This window comes from Balaenoptera physalus, assembly GCF_965194825.1.
Source record: "Balaenoptera physalus genome assembly, chromosome: 3".
Classification (NCBI taxonomy): Eukaryota; Metazoa; Chordata; class Mammalia; order Artiodactyla; family Balaenopteridae; genus Balaenoptera; species Balaenoptera physalus.
In genome coordinates, this window is record NC_138890.1 from 82,722,672 (window position 1) to 82,737,893 (window position 15,222).

General features: G+C 33.8%; 1 protein-coding gene across 4 annotated transcripts in view; it reads right to left on the reverse strand.

Moving 5' to 3' along the window:
- Nucleotides 1-15,222, reverse strand: part of AP3S1 (adaptor related protein complex 3 subunit sigma 1) — a 68,933-nt gene that overhangs the window by 30,774 nt on the left and 22,937 nt on the right. For 3 of the 4 annotated variants that reach the window (XM_082455826.1, XM_082455827.1, XM_082455828.1), the window contains exons 2-3: nucleotides 13,421-13,512; nucleotides 10,180-10,291 (exon numbers count right to left, since the gene is read on the reverse strand). The exons of the other annotated variant lie outside the window; for it this stretch is intronic. In XM_082455826.1, coding sequence (XP_082311952.1) covers nucleotides 10,180-10,291; nucleotides 13,421-13,512 — 204 coding nt within the window. The remainder of the gene's footprint in view (nucleotides 1-10,179; nucleotides 10,292-13,420; nucleotides 13,513-15,222) is intronic. 4 annotated transcript variants of the gene reach the window in all.

Consider the following 15,222-nt stretch of genomic DNA (forward strand, 5'->3'; position numbering starts at 1 on the left):
TATACACTGCTGATTCGTTACATGGACAAGGTCAATACAAAACTAATAATCTATAAACTGAAGTTAAGAAATTAAGAAAAACAAATTAATGGGCCTTGGGGGTTCTAGCCAGGACAACCAAAAAATAATAAAATTGCTGTTGCATTATATTTCACAAAGAGAAAGATAAAAAGACTAAAAAACTAGAAGTAACATGGTACATGGCACCCTCTTGTGTTTCATTTTTAAATGATAAAAGTTTAAAGTCAATTTCAATATAACTGTTATCTACTAAGTAGCTACTCATTAATCTCTGGCCTTGGGAATTCAAAGGCTGGTGGAAGAAAAATTACTTTTAATTTACTAAGAATAATATTTTAAGTTTTCTTTCATTTTAATAATTACATAGTTTTCCAAAAAAAAATATAAAAGATAGAGATATTCAGAAAAATGCCACATCCACATATAAACAGAGTCTCCCTTCCCTGTGCCCTTCTATCAACAAAACTTCCTTGTGTTTCCTTTATCTTTAATTACAAATCTATATGCCTGGATCACAAAGGGTAACAGGAATCTATTCCAAAGCAGCTTAGTACTTAAGAGTACTTAGTACTCTACTAAAATTCCAGCTTAGCCTCTGACTATGAAATCTAGGGCGTTATTTAATTCTAAGCCTCATTTGGGCATAATAATAGTGCCTATGCCATAGAGTTGTTTTAGTGATTAAATAATAAATATAAATGGCTTAGAACAGTATCTCACCAAAAAAAGTACTCAATATATTTTAGCTAGTATTATAATACTATACACAGATGCAAAAATAAAAATGTGCACTAGATAAAATAAATGCCACAAAAATATCCTTAAGCAATATCACTTATTTGGCAGACTCTCCTTTAGAGTTTCTAGGTTAAAAAAAAAAAAATCTTTTTTTCTGGGTTTGGGGAATTCTGTTAAATTTCAGGAGGAATTGCTCTTACTGTTTCTAATCTATAATATTAAATAAAATATGTAAATGTTAAACTGACATGTTATAAGACAGGAAAAGTCTTAAGCCCAAGAATAGAAGGCATAAATTTAAGAATATGCCAAGAGATCTAAAAAAAATTTTTTTCAGTCAGCAGCAAGATGTTCTAGAGAGATACTGGTTTAGCTCAAGTAAGGAATCAAAAAATACCACTAAAAATGTACCAAGAAAGCTAGGGAACACAGACTGAACTTAAAATCTGATTAATTAGCTTTGAAGAACAACTATGAATACAGCACTGTTGCATATAATATTCAGAATCTTTAATGTATGGTGTTTAAGGTGTGTAAGTAGCACTCCGGCTAGCCTATGACTGGATTCTGAACCGGATTTCCACTAAACCTGACCTAGACACTAATGTGCCAGTGATGACGGATATTTTTCTAACAGTAAAAATAGAGACATTTATTGTGCATTTACTATGTACCAGTTAATTTAGACATATTAAACTCTTGACTTCAATATGAAAAAATTAAGAGTTGATGAAAGGACTATCTGTCTTCTATATTGATGTCATAATGATTCTTTAAGAGTTCTTAAAGAACTCAATGATTCATACTGTGATTTATTTCTTTCTATTTTTTTAAATAAAAATTTTTTAAAAATTTAAAAGCTAACAATGATAATAGCACTTATTGAGTATATACTATTATGGCACTGCTATTGTTCCAAGTGCTTTAAATAGATTATTTTATTTAATCCTTCACAGTAATCTCATAAGGCAGGTACTTTTTATCAACCATCTGTGGAAGAGTAATTTAAAGTACAAAGTTAACTAACTACTAGCAAAGTTAGGTAGGAGAGTCCTCACTAAAATCCAGAAAGTCTCATGGCAGAACCCACATTCTTATTCACTAGACATAGTCCCTCCAACAACAACAAAAATCATCTTTTATTTTTAATGTAGTAAGAAGTGATTATTTAGAAAATTTAGAAAATACATAAAAGTGTAAAGCAAAACTTTTAACTGTCCATACTTTTATCACCCAAATTAACAACAGTATTGTGCAAAGCAAAGACTTCTTGTACTATGGGAAATTTAATTACATTGTAGTCTCTCCATTAAAGTGACTTACTATGATTTGTATGTTGGATTTAGACATCTAAGGAAGAAGTAGGGTTTTGAATTTGTAAGGCTAATATATCAAATATTAATTTAGAAAATGAAAGTAGCCTCTGAATTATTTCTTTTGGTGCACAGAAGCTACTCCAAGAACATTTAAAAAACTCATAGTGACATCAATTGTTAGAACTCCATTTAAACTTCCAAGCAAAAGTTGATTTTTTTAATGGTATTTGGCCTTGAAAGATATTCTCTTGTGTATAATTGAATATGGTACAATTGGTATCTTGAACAGACTTAAAACAAAATAAAATGAATAAAAATCTTAGCTTTTCCTTACAGAATATCAACTAATAAGTATAGAAATCATGATGGAAAAATCACTATTTGGCAAACACCACAATAATTCTTTCAGGCAGGAATCATCAACAGATGCTAAAACTAATGACCAAATTATGATTAGAAAAAGGATATTTATATACTCAAAATTATTACCCATAGGATACTTCTAAGCACAAAGGGAAAATGGAAGTTTAAGTAGGTAAACCTGGCAGGCACCTCATTAACCAAGGAATCAGAATAAATATCACAAGTAATGGGGCAAAATGACATCATGTATCTCCTGAATATGATGCACTGAGAAGGACATAACATCACTTGTGATATTCGAAAATACACAATCCGAATTTAATCATTAAGAAACATCAAATCCAAACTGAGGAATACTCTACAAAATAACTGGCTAGTACTCTTCAAAGGATCAAGGTAAGAAAGACATGAATGGAAGACAGATGAAGAACTATAACAGAGTAAAGGAGACTTAGGAGACAAGAAAACTAACACTATATGTAACCTGAATTGAACTCTAAACAAGAAAAATTACATTAATGGGACAATTGGCAAATTTTAAATAAGATCTGCAGATTAGATAATAGTATTCTATCAATGTAAATTTCCTGATTTTAATTACCTACTTGAGGTTATGGAAGATGTTAAATTTGAGGAATCTGGATGAAGCTATGGTATGCAAAAATTCTTTGCATTATATTTGCCACTTTTCTAAGTCTGAAATAATTTCAACATGAAAAGTTTTTTTTTAATTCTTAAAGAAAAAAATTTTTGAAAAACCAAGCTAAAAAGGAACTCTTCTCCTCTATATCCAATCCCTCCCTGAAACCTACTATTCTACACTGAGAAATAAGGAATTCACCATAAACCAAAGAAAGATACCAACATAACCTGAGTTTTTCACTCTCTCAAACCTACTTTGAAGGGGAAAAAAATAAATTTTAAGTTACTTCTAGCTCCAAAATTCTGACTTTAAGTACTTGAGTTCCAAAATACTTTCTTCACAACTATAAAGTAAGTAATAACAATGTGTCTGCTATCTTCTAGGCCCTGTGCTGACTGCTTTATATACATTAGCTCCTATTCTTATAACAATGCTGGCAAGGTACGTATGAATATCAACATTTACAGACAAGAAAATTGGGGATGAATAAGACTAAGTAATTTGCTCAAAGATATAGAACTGTTAGATGACACAGCCAATATTTAAACCCATACCATCTAACTCCAAACACAATAATGCCTCCCAAGAGGACTGCTGAGAGGTCAACAAAACATGTAAATTAGAATGGTAACTATCATCAAATTGTTACCTGGGTTTATCATTAAGAAGAAGCAATGTAAATAACTGAAAAGTGAATTATTACATTTCCAATGATTGTAAATCAGACTTTTCAACAATGAAAATAAGATAGGAAAAGGATTTTAAGAATGCTGAATCGGGCTTCCCTGGTGGCGCAGTGGTTAAGAATCCGCCTGCCAATGCAGGGGACGTGGGTTCTAGCCCTGGTCTGGGAAGATCCCATATGCTGCGGAGCAACTACGCCTGTGTGCCACAACTACTGAGCCTGCGCTCTAGAGCCCAAGAGCCACGACTACTGAGCCCGCATGCCACAACTACCGAAGCCTGCGTGCCTAGAGCTCGTGCTCCACAAGAGAAGCCACCGCAATGAGAAGCCCACGCACCGCAACGAACAGTAGCCCCTGCTCACCGCAACTAGAGAAAGCCCACACGCAGCAATGAAGACCCAATACAGCCAAAAATAAATAAATTAAATAAATAAATTTAAAAAAAAAAAGAATGCTGAATCACTCTAACAGTGTCTGATTCAAATTGTTTATAGAACTATTTTTTGGTTTCCTACATATGTAAGAAACAAATCTTATTAAAAACAGACGTTTTTAATACTCTGGTAACACAGTATGGTGTAGTAAACACCACAGAATTTTCCTAAAATGATTCTGGGCATTGACTCTGGATTGCCTGGAAAATAAACAAATTGGGCCAGGGCTCTCTCTTTCTCCAGCAGGAGGAACTGCACCAGAACTCATCTCTCCATGGGACCAGGGGTTTATCCCACTCAGTCCTCCAATAGGTGAGCTGCAACTTCCCACAGTCCTCAAGAGCTGGTCAGCGAGTTTTCCCAGGCAACTCTTAAAGACACATGGCACCTAAACGTGTATAGCTCAAAGCTTAAGTAATGTATATGCCACCCCACTGACAAGGATGTTTTCAATCAGCCTACCCTTGTAATAAAAGAGAACAATGATGTGGAGTGGGAGGGGTGAGGCCTCTATTGGCAAATTATTCTATGTTTAGTAGTATCTACGTCCGCGCAGCTTCCTATGAGATAGTGGGAAGATCAGGGGATCTTTCTTAAGTATTCTTGGCTTACAAGTTTCCTCAATTAAACCTATTCTTATCACGTAATTCTATCACAATGCAGAATTCCTTCAAAGCCATCAAAGAACATATAGGATAAAAAGATTCACAAATTCTTGTAAAAATGAAAAAGAAAAAGAAAAGGACTTCTTTACCCAATTCAGTTTGGAATATATAATGAAATATATATATAATGAAATATATATATAATATATAATGAAATTATATGCCTTCCTTATAAAATACATGCTTTAACGATAATGTTAGCTAAAAACCACTGACTACTTCAGGTCAGTCATTTAGCGACAGGGTTCACATACACTATCTTTTTTTAATGCTTTCACATGTTCTACGAGTTGGTATTATTATTATTATTATTATTACCTCCACTTTGCAGATGAGCAAAATCAGGGTCAAAGAGGTTAAATAACTTGCCCAAAGTTATATAGCCAGTACACAGAAGGGCCTGAATGGTTTTAACCACTACTACTTTGCTTTAATTCACTGATATTTCTAACAACTCATGAGGTCTATAGGCAGCATACTGAAACAGGCATACTTTACAGGTGAAAAACGCAAGGTCTATTAACATTAAATGACTTGCTTAGTATCATACTAAATTAACACTAATAGCAATAAGTAAAATAACTTCACAAAACTCAGTCTAACACTCAGTACTGTAGTACTGACAAATGCTATATACAAAAAAAAAAAAAATGCTATATACATAACAGCTCTAATTTATATACATATTCTAACACCATGGTCAAAACATATCTTTCTAAACCTAAAGATAAGTTTAGTTGTTAGTCCTCAATTTTTTCCTAACTATAACTGAACAAGGCTGATGCTGATATAATTGCTACATGTGATACAGAAAACCGTTACAAAATTTGGAATTATCTAGTGAACTTTTATGCCTCCATATCAGCGTGGCAACTACATTAATTGAGGACAATATGACTGCTTATAAATAACTCAAACAACCAACATTAATATTTAATTAACTTCTATTCTCACTCTGTAAATATTTTAACACTTCCAATGACAACATGCTATAACAGAAAGGACTTCAAAAAAGGCTAGCCATCAACTCTGAAACTAGTTTATATTGTAATCAATATCACATTAAAATAGTACACACCAGAAACAAAAAAAGATCACCTTTTTTTTCCCAACTAACAAAGAATTAAAAGAAAACAAAACAGAAGCTGATTATTCAACTTGGTGATATACTAGTATAATTCCCACATGGAATTTACTAAGAATTCCTTCTCTCAGATTTTATATAAAGTAAAAAGTCAAATCTGGGACAATACATACATACCTTAGAAACACAAAACCTTTGCATAAAAATATAAGCTTCTAATGATCATTTGAATTATATCATTTTTAATGTTCAAAAAACCAAAATGATAAAATTCAAAAATTCAAAAAAATTTTTTAAAAAGTTTTAATTCTGGATGATAGGAATATAGGTATTTATTGTTTTAGCCTTTGTGTTTTCCTGTATTTTAAACAGTTCTAGAAATGTAAATAAAAGTAAAACACAAACATTCAAAAAAAACCAAGTGAAACTATGTTTAGTCATCACATGTTGATGTTTACTAAGTTTTCCTGACCCATTCCCTAAAGAAAATACAAAACCAAGAGGCTTTGGTCTAAAGTCTCTTGATTTATAATTTTCCACTTTTATTATATTTCTCAAAACTAGAGGATGGACAAAGCAAGAAAATCAGTTCTAAATAAACTCTGAATAGCTGTTTCATGCAACAGAAGCAGAAACAATAAGCTACTCCCTTCCATCTTTGTTCACTCAACCAGTGTTTTTAAAGTGCCTGACTTACGCATGCTCAGCACTCCCTCTTAAGTATTTAATGATCTGTAATAACCACAGGGGAAAGACAGCAACTACAGAACTTCCAGCATGTTCAAGGTAGTGACAGAATTCATCCCTGTAAGGTAAATTACAGAAAGTTTCTTTTTTTGTGACATGATAGATCAACATGTAATAACTCAATAGGATGTTCTTATAAAAACAGCTCAAGCCTACGTTAGAAACGGGACAATAAGACAATCCTCCTGAAATTCTTTTTTCTGTATCTTATTTAACATCAAGACAAATTACCAACATTTCAAATAATAATGGCTAAAAACTTTTTCCAAAACACAAGACACAGTTTCCATTTTCCACAAATACATGATAGAATTTACTTCAGATATGATGTAGGATATTTGTTTTTTGACAACTCCCCATATAATTCCCTTTTAAGATGTAACAACCATGCTATCGTAACCATTAAGACCAGCAACAGCATCAAAATAATAATCGATGAGGGAAGAACAATCTAGGTAGAAAGATCAGCAAGTACAAAGGCTCTGAGGTAAAAGCATGCTGGTATATCTGAGGAACAAGGAGGACAGTGCCGATGGAGCAAAGGGGAAAAGAGTAGAAAATGAAGTAAGATAAGTAGTAGGGTTTGGCGAGGGGAGTCAGATCATGTGAGGCCTCATGGGTCATTTATAAGGAATTTGGCTTTTACTCTTAGTGAGAAGGGAAGCCACTGAAGAACTCAAAATGGAAAAGTGTAAAATGTAACATATTTGAATAGTATCACTCTGGCTGTTTTACTGAGAAAAGACAAAAAGGAAAGGACAGTGGAAGCAGAAAGACCAGTCAGAAAACTACTGACATAGTCCAGGCAAGAGCTGATGGTGGCGTGGACCCATGTGGAGGCAGTGCAGAGAGCAGTAAGTGGATTCTGCATAATCAACAGGATTTGCCAAAGAAGAAGACATAAGGGAGATCAAGAAACTAAAATGAAGCAACTAAAGTAGTAGGATGCAAACCAGGTATCCTAGAAGCCAAGTGAAGAAGATATTTCATGAAGAAGAGAGTAATAAACAATCTTAATCAAATAAAGGAGGACTGATGAGAACCCTTGGATTAGCAACAGTAGAGCTGAAAAACCTGATTAGAATGTGTTCAAGCAAGAATGGGAGAAGAAAAATTTGAGACATTGCATACAGAAAATGTTTTTAAAGTGTTTTGCTATAAAGAGAGGGAAAGAAATGAGGCAGTGGCTGGAGAAGGAAGTAGGGACAGAATTTTTTTTTTTAAAGATGGAAGAACATATTAACATATTATAGACTAGCGGGAATGATCTAGAAGAGAGGAAAAAATGATACTGAAGAGGGAAAAAAGCTAGAGCAATGAGGAAGAAGTAAACTTGTATATAAGTGGGTGAGTTGGCCTTAGCTAGGAGCAAAGTTCATTCATCTCTTATAGAAGAGAGTACAAGGACACAGATACAGAGTCTGTAGAAGTTCCCTTCTGATTGCTTCTGATTGCCTAGTGAACTTGGAAGCTACACGTTAGAAGTGCTACAGGTTTGAGAGGGGAGGAGAATGTATCAGCAGTTGTCTAGGAGTGTGGGAGAGTGAAATGACCAGGGAAATGTAATGTGATTACTGGGTAGCATTAAGGAATCACTGAGGTCACAGATCATGAATTTAAAGTGAGGCCAGCATGTATGGTTATCTTTTTTTTCTCTAAGTATGTTCAGATGTGTGGGTTCAGGCAAAGAGCTGAGTATATACAAGCCTATGATTATCATGACTGACCACGGAGTTTAAGCTGGGCAAGGAGAGTAAGACATCAGGAGGATCAGGGACAGTGAGAAGATAGATTTAAAAGAAGACAGAAGGTTCCAAAGACACACTGAAAAGATATAAGAAACACAGAAAGAGAATACAGGATTCTGGATATAAACATGTCTATTATTCTAAAGCTGCCATTTATCTATTAATAAACATTGAACAGTTCAAAAATGTATAACTATACCTAGAAAACTGTCAATAAAAATTTTTATCCTCAAAAAAAACCAACAAAAAAAGGGACTGAAGGTCCCAATGGGCTCAAAGAACTGTTGGAGTAACAGTAACTGTGATAAGAAAAGATAAGAGATGGTAGCAGAGAGTGGAAACTGTGAAATTAAGATGATGGAGGGACTTAAGTCTGGATAAAGACATGGTCTAGAAATGAATAGTGAAGTGGGGTAACAGGCAAAATTCATTGGAGAAGAGGAATTCCAGTTTGAAGATACCAGTGTACTGAGTGAACTATCCAAATGAACGTTGAAATAACCAAGAATTATAACACAAGTAGTACTGGAGTGAATGTCAGTGAACTAAGAACTAAAATCTGTTAGGAGACAATTCTCCATGGGTGTTCCATTCCTGCACATCACGTGAACAGAGGTACTGACTGCCTTTATTGTGGATTATCTTTTCAAGCAAGCTTGTATAGCCAACAGCCCTGGAAAATAGATAGTGTTTCCCTCTAAAGCAAAGGGTAGGTTTAACTATACTTTGCTTGGAAGATATTCTCTTCCTCCAGGACATGGGCAGATATGCTTAGTGTCCATTATAAAAGATTCCAGTTCACTAAGCTTGGGCTTCCTCTCCTAGAACTCAATCCACTGTGTGTGCAGGTCTTACCTGCACCTTATCAAGTCACACTTTAGCAACTGGGACTTGAGTAACCAGTGTAAGCAAATGCTGTCACTTTGACTACTGCTTTGGCTGTCAAAATAAAGTCCTTTGTTTCTGGCCCCGAAATCTCCCATCTTCTGTCAGCATCCATGAAACTGTGGTAGTTAACTTGTTAGCTTTCAGGTAGAGTAAAATCTCAGACCACTGAAAAGTTTTTGACAAAATCTCCAATGAATAGGGAGTGGGAATGAGAGATCACTGCAACCGGATTGGTAGAAGTAGGTATAGTTTGAGAACATGAGATAAAGTCTGGAGATGTTTTAGAAGAGAAAAATGTCTGGAAAATGTAATGAGAAGCAAAGAGAACACCCTCCAGACTCAATGGTATGAAGAAAGCAAAAGAGAAAACTGCTACTACTTGAGAAGGTGGCAGGTAGTGTCATCAGGGAAGCCAGATTTAACCTACAGCAAAAAGGTGAAGATAATATTAACAGAAGAGGTTGAAGATAAGGAGAAATTTGCTGATGACTGACCTTGAGTTCTGGGGCCATTATGAAAGATTTTCAGGAGATAGAAAGGGGTGGGTTTGGGGGTTAGACCTGGATACATATAGTAAAAGACCCACGAGCGTTGGGGTTCTTGTGGTGACTTACATGAACAGGAAAAAAGGGCATGAGGAAATTAGTTGCAGTTAGTCTTAATTAGATTAAATGACTCTGTGCTTCTACATCCCTCATCCCTCTTTTATCCACCCAACATCTACTATGGAACACTTATTTCTTACCAAACAAAACATCATTTTAGAAAATTTAGAACACAGAAGTTTTAAAAAATTGAAATGCCAAAATTGTTGTTTAAGACAGTAAGAGGCAAGTGTTAACTTACTTGAATTAGATCTAAAATGCCAAGTTCACTTTCTGAAGAATCCACACAGAAGACAAAATATAATGTTGCATAATGTCTATAAATCAGTTTGTTGTCAGATCCTCCAATTAATCTAAATGACAAAACAAAACAATTGGAATGTTATAGCTACAAAATGAAAAACATTTTCATTAGTTCAAGAAAACTGACAATTTGTTTAAAACCTTCTATAAAATGAAAGGTAACATTTAATGACATAGCATTCAAGTGAACTAGATGGTTGTTTTCTTCAGAGAAGTCAAGTAAAAGATGCCTATGCTTAATATTAGTTCATTCATTCATTCAATTATTTACTGAGTACTTACTATGTGCCAGGTACTGAGAGTGGGTAAGGAGCAATAAACAAACAAAGAAAATATTATCAGAGTGGAAGGTACTACTTAGAGAATCAAAAGAGGAAGATGCCACATTGATGGATTTGCTACTTCCTATTGGGTGTTAAAAGAGTTGATGTTTAGGCTGAGATCTAATGATAAGGAACCTGCCATGAAAAAATTTAGAGAAGAGCATTTCAGGCAAAGGTAAACTAATAAAAAGGCAATTTCATCAAGAACGAAGTATCTGTGTTCAAGAAAGAAAAAGAAGGCCTGCGATCAACGAAAGATTAGTAAGTGATTAGGTCAGAGAAGTAGGCAGAAATGAGATCATAGGGCATTTTTAAGTGCTTACTAGATTTAACTCCATAGGTCACAGTAAGTTACACAGCTTAACACTGATTATCAACTAGGAAAAAAAAATGACATTTCTTCTTAAGTGTTGGACAGATTTACCATCAAGATCTTCTCCAAAAACACATTTTGTTTTGGAATATAAGTGCAAGAAAACTGAGCTATGAGATACTCAATCCTTTTGCCAAATATTTTAATTTATGTTGACTGGAATTTCAGCATTTTAAAAATAATAATTCAGGGATCATTACAAACACCTCTTATTTTTCTAAATATAGTTGAACTGTTCCATAGCTAAGTTTACAACAATTCATTCACCTTCTCAAAAGACCCTTTAACACTAACGAAACATAAAAAAATCAAGGCTAAGTGTAATCAGAGCTAACTGAACATTCAAACAAGACAAAGGAAAATAACACCTATTTCTTTTATTTTTTTTTTTGGCCGCGCTGGGCAGCATGCGGGATCTTAGTTCCCGATCAGGGATCAAACCCATGCCCCCTGCAGTGGAAGCATGGAGTCTTAACCACTGGACCACCAGGGAAGTCCCTATTTGTCACTCAATAAAAGTAATACTAAATTCACAAGTTTTGTAGAAACAACTTCTCTAAGTATACATCATTATTTTTTATTACTTTATATCCTCTAATACCAAAAGTGAAAATGATCTTTGACAATAATTAAAAACTCCTACTATCTAGAAAAGGTATGCAATTTAAAAATATGTACAAGCACTTTAAAGATTCTCTGAGTTGTATTTATAGACTATCATTGCAACTGTTCCTTGAAAGGGACAAAAAGCACCAACAGCAGACTTTACTTCATCCTGAATCTGCAATTTAGTGATTATCTTAAATTTTTGTTTGGATCTGCTTTAAAAGAAGAACAAACTTTTGAAAACTGTAAGTTTCAAAATGGCAATTGAAGTTATTAAAAGAAAACAAAATATTAATATAAGTACACTTTTTGTTATAATTTCATCTTTATACTATAGTACAATATTGATTCAAATTCTTGTATAGAATGCAATACACGATATAAAAGCTACGGAATTTTAGAAATCCTTAGTCCAAATATCTTATTTAACATAAGAGGAGAAAACTGAGGTACAAAGAATTTAAGTGACCTAACCAAGAAACCAGCTTGTTAGTAACAAAACTAGGACTAAACCAGATGTGCAGCCTTGTCTCTGATGCAATATTTGCTTTCTACTTTTTGTAAGGTTGGAAAAGAATAATTACAAACTCAAGTCATACTTCCTAGTTCAAACAGTGCCCTGGTTAGACCAATCAATTTCTTGCACTGTGCTGGGTGATTAATTTCCTATGAGATTAGAAGATTAAGGAGCTGAGATAAAGGGAAACGATGGTAATGGCAAACACAACTCAACTACAGTTTAAGAGAGATAAGTAAAGTACAATTAAAATACAAAAACAGAAAGCAAGTACATCTGTCTCAACTATTAAATTGGAGGCCTCGAGTTAACAGCAAAATTTACAAATCATAGGTGTGTATTTGCAAATTTAAGAGCAGCATGACATAACCTTTTAAGAAATGCAAGTAAACTTTCTACATGATAAAAAGTAATTTATAGTCAGGTAAGAATGAATTCTCTATTATGAAAACTATTTTTCATAATATGCATCACACATCTTAAAAATACAGAAAAGTGTAGGTTTCTCAGACTAATCTCTGATTATTCATAATGAGGTTCAGCTAAAGTTTAGTTTTTGAATTGTCACTGAGGAAATATCTTGTTAAGAAATTAAACATATAAACACGGGAAGGAACGTTTATGAAACTATTTGAGAACAAATTATTTTCATGAAACCCATTAAATTAAAACTATTTACAATAGTTGGCAAACTAATCATAAGCAATTTTTATTTATTCATTTTAAAAATAGAAAAGTCTTAGCTGAATTCAAATCTGTCTATCTAGACACACACATATATTTGAAAAGCAGACGTCAGAACTGATCATAATATAAAATAAAGGGTGCTATCTAAATTCATGAAAACAGGTCCATTCACCCTAAGGAGTACTCTGTAGCCATTAAAAAGAATGAGATTGCTTTAGATGGGTTTATATGCAGAGTTTTTCAAAATATAAGTGCAAACAAGCAACACAAAAACCAGGATACATGTGTGATCCCGTAAGTAAAAAGTTTTAAGGTTATACTTTTATATGTTAGTGCAAAATTAATTTTCTAGAAGGATACACAAGAAACTGGGAAGAAGGACTAAAGCTGGAGGAGGAAGACTTGGTCTACATTTTATACTTCCATGTAATGTTTGAATTTTTGCCATATGAATATACTACCTTTATATAAAATGCCTTTATAAATTTTTAAAAGAAAAAGATTAAATATCTTCAAAAAATTATTTAAGTTAGATTTATAGTTAACATAAATGGCAATTAATTCCCCCAATCCAATTAATCAAATTAGGAAATTTTAAGATAAAACGATTAAACAGTATATATTTCACTCATATAGTCAAAGATTAAAAATGTCCATGAAATGCTTTACTTACAATCCTCCTTCTAGGAAATTACAAACATTTTCATCTCTCTTAGATACCAAATGGAATGTCTCCCTGATGATTTGCTGTTGTGTATCTTCACTCTGAGAAAGAATAATTCATATATGTTAGGATCTAATTTCTAGGTTTAAGAGCATTATAAGAATTTGAAAAATAAAAGGTAGTAGTATCTGTCTGGGAAATTCATCTAAGAGTGTAGTCCTTGGAGAACTAACCTATCATACCTTAAAAGAAACAAAACCCAACATTTTTAAATTGAAAACAAAACAAAAAATCAGCACTTTATAGTTTACCACTTCAATAAAACTTATTTCTCAGCTTCAAAAGCCAACGAGAAAAATATCAGACACATGAATTATTGACACTAGTAAAAGGGACACTAGATATTAACTAGTCAAAGCCCGTTGTTTTACAAATGAGTAAACTGAAATAAAGAGATGAAGTTATAAACAATTCACGTACCTAATCTATATTTTAATGGAAGAAAGTACAGAAGTTTGGAGCTTCCAATTAAGTAAGTTTAACTAAATGCAAATCGAAGTAAGAGTCTATCCATCTTACTCATTTTTATATAAGCGCTGCCTAAAACCAAGAATTGATTCACTAGTATTTATTAAATTCACCAAGCAATTCATATCCCAGTAAAAAAGAGTCAGCTTCTCAAACACTGCAATAGAAAACTGGGCAAAATCATGAACAAGAATTTCACAGGAAAGAAAATATGATGGTCCATAAACAAATAAAAAGATGCTAAACCTCATTAGTAATGAAATGAAACACAAGTTAAAGTAACAATGAGATAACTCCACACGTACCATATTAGCAAAAATGTAAAATTATGACACTATCAAATGTTGACAAAGATGTGGAGTCAAAGAAACTCATCCTACCAGTGGGAAGGTAAGTGGTATTACCACTTGGGCAAAAAGTTTTACAATCCAGCACTCCACTCCTAGGTACAATGATAACCCATATGAAACCATTATTTTTGAAGGTCAAAAACAATAGAAAATTAGGAAGTACATATACATAATAAATTCTTAACCTGTATACCAAGAAGCACATAGAAGAATGTTCATAAAAGCACCATAACAACAACAAAAAGCTGAAAACATCCCAAATGTCCACCAAACACATATAAATTACGGCACTCTTTTTTTTTTTAATTAATTAATTTATTTATTTTTGGCTGCATTGGGTCTTCGTTGCTGTGCGCGGGCTTTCCCTAGTTGCGGCAAGCGTTGCGGTACACAGGCTTCTCATTGCAGTGGCTTCTCTTGTTGTGGAGCATGGGCTCTAGGCATGCAGCCTTCCATAGTTGTGGCTCGTGGGCTCTAGAGCGCAGGCTCAGTACTTGTGGTGCACGGGCTTAGTTGCTCCACGATATGTGGGATCTTCCCGGACCAGGGCTTGAACCCATGTCCCCTGCATTGGCAGGCGGATTCTTAACCACTGCACCACCAGGGAAGTCCCTGTGGTATGCTTATAAAATAGAATCCTATAAGCAATAAAAATTAAATCGGTATATTATACCCATCAATATGAATGATTCTCAAAAGTTTAATGTGGAGAAAAAGAGTTACCATAGCTCAAGTTGCCATTAAAAAAATACCACAGACTGATGGTTTAACTAACAGAAATTTATTTTCTCACAATTCTGGAGGCTAAAGGTTCAAGACTGAGGTGCCAGCATAGTTGGGTTCTGGTGAGTGATCTCTTCTTGGCTGGAAGACAACCACCTTCTCATTGTGTCCTTACATGTCCTTATGGGGAAAAACAGCAAGAACAGGTTC